The sequence below is a fragment of the Bufo bufo genome, chromosome 1 (genome assembly GCF_905171765.1).
Source record: "Bufo bufo chromosome 1, aBufBuf1.1, whole genome shotgun sequence".
In the NCBI taxonomy this organism is placed as follows: domain Eukaryota; kingdom Metazoa; phylum Chordata; class Amphibia; order Anura; family Bufonidae; genus Bufo; species Bufo bufo.
The window spans coordinates 9,151,704-9,157,245 of NC_053389.1; the positions used below are offsets into that span (position 1 = coordinate 9,151,704).

At 44.1% G+C, this 5,542-nt stretch overlaps 1 protein-coding gene across 1 annotated transcript in view; it reads left to right on the top strand.

Annotated features, from left to right (window-relative positions):
- The window catches only part of LOC120987308 (urokinase plasminogen activator surface receptor-like), a 25,718-nt gene extending 21,197 nt beyond the window's left edge, over positions 1-4,521 (top strand). The window contains exons 2-7 of the mRNA XM_040415880.1: positions 794-943; positions 1,600-1,737; positions 1,821-1,964; positions 2,724-2,855; positions 3,559-4,031; positions 4,124-4,521. Coding sequence (XP_040271814.1) covers positions 794-943; positions 1,600-1,737; positions 1,821-1,964; positions 2,724-2,855; positions 3,559-3,797 — 803 coding nt within the window. The 3' untranslated portion in view covers positions 3,798-4,031; positions 4,124-4,521. The remainder of the gene's footprint in view (positions 1-793; positions 944-1,599; positions 1,738-1,820; positions 1,965-2,723; positions 2,856-3,558; positions 4,032-4,123) is intronic.
- The last annotated feature ends 1,021 nt before the right edge of the window (positions 4,522-5,542 follow it).

A 5,542-nucleotide genomic window follows, 5' to 3' on the forward strand; every position in this document is an offset into this window, starting at 1 on the left:
AAGAATAAACTTCTATAATGCTGCTCCTATGTACAAGTATATAACTACTATAATACTGCTCCTATGTACAAGAATATAACTGCTATAATACTGCTCCTATGTACAGGAATATAACTACTATAATACTGCTCCTATGTACAAGAATATAACTACTATAATACTGCTCCTATGTACAAGAATATAACTACTATAATACTGCTCCTATGTACAAGAATATAACTACTATAATACTGCCTCCTATGTACAAGAATATAACTACTATAATACTGCCTCCTATGTACAAGAATATAACTTCTATAATACTGCTCCTATGTACAAGAATATAACTACTATAATACTGCCCCTATGTACAAGAATATAACTACTATAATACTGCCTCCTATGTACAAGAATATAACTACTATAATACTGCCTCCTATGTACAAGAATATAACTACTATAATACTGCTTCTATGTACAAGAATATAAACTATAATACTGCCTCCTATGTACAAGAATATAACTACTATAATACTGCTCCTATGTACAAGAATATAACTACTATAATACTGCCTCCTATGTACAAGAATATAACTACTATAATACTGCTCCTATGTACAAGAATATAACTTCTATAATACTGCTCCTATGTACAAGAATATAACTACTATAATACTGCTCCTATGTACAAGAATAACTACTATTACTGCTATGTACAAGAATATAACTACTATAATACTGCTTATGTACAAGAATATAACTACTATAATACTGCTCTTATGTACAGGAATATAACTACTATATTACTTTGCAGATGGCGGGATTATTAAAGAGTGGACATATAAAGGCTGCTCACAAGGACTTGTTTGCAATCAGACGGAATATGTGGATCTGAAAGTGAAGAAGACTTATATCAGTTCCCAGTGTTGTAATACTGACTTTTGTAACACGGGCGACTATTACGGTAAGTGCCCAGAATATGTATTAGCCCATGCCACCCGTTTAGCTCTGAGGTTCTACGTGGTCACAGTCCCTGATGATGTTGATCGATAATGACATACATGAAGTGGTCCAGAATCCAGATCTTCACTTTAGGTATGGTTCTAGGTGTCTATGAACCCAATAACCGTCTACAGCAGGGACTGACTATTAGAACATTGGGGCCCCACCCGGGGTTTATGTCCAGAATTGCCCGCAGACCATATTCAGACACGGCTCTCCCTCCTATAATTTATGGCAAGTGTTGTCCAGTTCTAGAAATCCACTTCTGAAAAGTCACACAGGTTAACGGAACGTAGGTGACCTCCCCTCTGAGCCCTCGGAGAACAGGGGTGCTTTCCCTTTCCAAAAACTGCACCTTCTCAGGGACAAGTGCCCGTTGACCGCTGATGCCTTCACTTTGGGTCCCTCAGCTACATTTGAGGGTATAATGATTCAGATAACTTCAGATTCATGTCCACTTCAGATTCATGACCATGTTTTGGGTTGAACTCAAAATTTTATCTTGGCCTTTGTGGAATAAGTAGCGTAAATCTGATGCGTTTAACAAAATATTGTCCAAATGTAAGTGGCCATGACGTTTTCCATCCTAATCATGGATCTACTTTCTTTACTTCTCAGCGCGGGTCCCCGTGTCTCAGCTATGGTGTTATAAGTGCGTGGGTAATAGTGTGTCTTGTGCAGCATCCAATCTGGATAGAATCCAATGTGCCGGAGTACAAGATCGCTGTATGACGTTCAGCACCGTCTATGTTAATGGTGAGACCAGGTGGAGCCGCCATCATGAAGCGTGTACAGCACAAGATCGTTAGCACCTTCTGACAATTCTCCCGTTCCTGCAGATTCCAGCTCTGACGTTGTCTATAAAGGTTGTGGAACCGGCAACCTGTGCGGACGTCGGCTGGATTATAACACGGGTGGTACCAGGGTCTACAAGCAGGTGTCATGTTGTGGAAGCGACTACTGCAACCAAGGCGTACCAACAGGTAACGTACATACCTAGCACGGGATTGACTGGATAACAGTAGTGTTTTTTAGACTGTGCCCAAATAATTAATTACTTAGCTTCAGGCCTTGCATTCAGTGGGTGACTACCTTATTGCTCCATCCTCTCGTAGAGACCAGCGCAGTCACCCATCTGTAGAAGCGCTGGAGGCAGCCATCGAAACCCCTCCGCCACTTCTACAACTAGCAGGATTCCTCATGGAAAGATGTCCCAATTTTTAATTGACTTTCACCCACAGTGACCAATGGTTTCCCTGCTGCAGGACAACTTGATGAAAGCGTGAACAGAGCTCTACTCCTCATAACTGAGGCCTACATTTTGTACAATATAACTGACCTAGGCACCATTTTGGCGCTGGTTCAGACTGGTGATATGGGTGCTGCTCCATAAAAGGGGCTATCTCCCTGTCAAATGTGAATGGAACCTTAAAATGAACAGGGTCCTCACTTCCATCATAGTCTCATAAAACAAGTCATACTTTTGTCACCGATCCCCCACCGCTCCTATTTTGATGTCTCCATAGTCCCTACTGGTTCCTGGGGTGACTTGCCTCAGTCAATGATTGGCTGATCATTCCCTTCTCGGAATGGTGGAAAACTCTGTCTTTTTTTCATGTATTGGCTGGACCCCCCCTTTAAATATCTGAGGTTCTCCATGCAACGCTATCCACCATCAAGTCCCATGTTATTGTGATAGAAGGAAACGCAAACTATTTCCACAAAGTCTTTTTCTTCCGCAGTGACAGTGAACAAGACGTCAAATGGCCTTCAGTGCTATGCGTGCAACGAGACTGGCAGAGGAGAGTGCACTACTCCGATCACGAGCACAGTCTCCTGCACAGGAAACATGACCTCATGCCTGGAAGTAGTAGGTAATGCCACAGAGTAATGCAAGTCAGATTTTAGAAAAACATGACCAAAACAGCGTCACACCTGTCCACAGGGTGTTTGTGGTATTGCAGCCCAGACCCATTCACTTCAGTAGATAGATATCACAGCGACGCTTGCTTCTTCGTATGCCTTCCTGCTTGCTGGTTATCATGGCATCTCTAAGTGGTCCTCTGACAGCCATGGCAGAGGTTGTTATTAGCTCTTCTGCTCTGTGGCAAGTGGAACTGATCAGATGCCTGCTGAAGTGAATGGGATGGCAGCGAGCAGTGTTCATGGCTCCCGAATCCCCTCTGATGGAACCAGGTGAGCACAGATGTAACAATGGCTTGACTTAAGTGGGGAAACAAGCTTGGTGGTTACAAAGTTCTCACAAGAGGCAACAGACTTAATGGTTGCAAGCCTCTATCTAGATTCCTAGGGTGATGCACCAATTGACAAAACGTCACTCACCTCCACTTGCTAGATAACTATTCAGTATGAACGGTCCTCTATCTACCAGTGGTCTCTATTTCAGTGGTCGTGCCAAGAGCTAGTGTGCATTGCTCGCCAAATGTGTGCCACAGAGATGATGCTGAACATCTGTGGTGGTCGTAACCATTGGAAATATCTTGGTGTCAGATATCAGTAGTAGCTGTGATATAGCTCATACGTTGGACTCATTCTGTTCTGTCCATGTCTGTACAGGGTTTCCTCGGGGAAGCACTCTTATGCGCGGCTGCTGCTCCGGGGACGTGTGTTTTGGCCTCTCGGCTTCCATGAATCTACAGGCCAGCCAAAAGCTGTACTGCTGTCAGGGCAATCTGTGCAACACTGGAGATATCGCATCATATTTCAAGTCCAGCTCCAACACTGCACGCAGGAGTGTGCTCCTCATAGGGGGCGCCCTACTGGTACTCATGAAGGGTCTATGGACACAGCTGTGAAAGGAGCCAAGAAGATGAGGGGGAGAGTCATTTACTGCAACACTGTGCAACTATGGAGTCCACATCTACAAAGCAGACATATTGTGAGCTGGACCAGGGTTGTATACTGGGGGGCAGGGATCCAAAAGTAAATGATTATGGGGCACCACCTCCTTGTACAAGCTTCCAACAGGCTCATGGCTGATCCTCTTTTACTGCCCTTGCACAGATGCCACACACCACAAAAAAGCAGGGGTCGGACAAAAATTTAGGAGATGTAACTGGTGGGGCACAGAGGGAATCTGTATCCATACCTCCACATACACAGTGCCACAATTCCAGCAGAGTTCGCATAATTCTGCCAGACAGTTTCCCCATGTCAGCACCAGTCACAATGCCCCTACAATAATATTATATGATGTGCCCCATAACAGTGCCAGCACTGGTGCCCCTATAATAGTGCCATCCACTATGCCCATAAACAACACCAGCCATAGAGCCTCCATCACAGCACCAGTCACAGTACTGCTGAAAAAGAGCCAGCCATGCCGCCCCCATAAGTGTCATCCACAAAGCCCCCATAACATAACTCCATATTCCCTAATGTTTCCTCCACAAACTTTAAGATATAAGCACATAGCCAATCAGTTGTCACCCATATGTAACATCCACTTCCTGTCAGCTGTATGTAACATCCACTTCCTGTCAGCCGTATGTAATATCCACTTCCTGTCAGCTGTATGTAATATCCACTTCCTGTCAGCTGTATGTAATATCCACTTCCTGTCATCCATATGTAACATCCACTACTTGTCACCCATATGTAACATCCACTTCCTGTCAACCATATGTAACATCCACTTACTGTCAGCTGTATGTAACATCCACTTCATGTCAGGTGTATGTAACATCCTCTTCCTGTCAACCATATGTAACATCCACTTCCTGTCAGGTGTATGTAACATCCACTTCCTGTCAGGTGTATGTAACATCAACTTCCTGTCAGGTGTATGTAACATCCTCTTCCTGTCAACCATATGTAACATCCACTTCCTGTCAGGTGTATGTAACATCCACTTCATGTCAGGTGTATGTAACATCCTCTTCCTGTCAACCATATGTAACATCCACTTCATGTCAGGTGTATGTAACACCCACTTCCTGTCAGCTGTATGTAATATCCACTTCCTGTCATCCATATGTAACATCCACTACTTGTCACCCATATGTAACATCCACTTCCTGTCAACCATATGTAACATCCACTTACTGTCAGCCGTATGTAACATCCACTTCATGTCAGGTGTATGTAACATCCTCTTCCTGTCAACCATATGTAACATCCACTTCCTGTCAGGTGTATGTAACACCCACTTCCTGTCAGGTGTATGTAACACCCACTTCCTGTCAGGTGTATGTAACACCCACTTCCTGTCAGGTGTATGTAGCACCCACTTCATGTCAGGTGTATGTAACACCCACTTCCTGTCAGCTGTATGTAACATCCACTTCCTGTCAACCGTATGTAACATCCACTTCCTGTCAGGTGTATGTAACACCCACTTCCTGTCAGGTGCATGTAACATCCACTTCCTGTCAGCTGTATGTAACATCCACTTCCTGTCAGCTGTATGGGTCGGACTAGCCCAACAGAGTACCAGAGGATCCTCTGGCGAGGCTCTCCCTCTCCTGGACATGTTGCTGTCTGACAATAATGGGCCCTTAATATCTACAGATGGTGGGCCCTCAAAATAATTTCGTCTGGT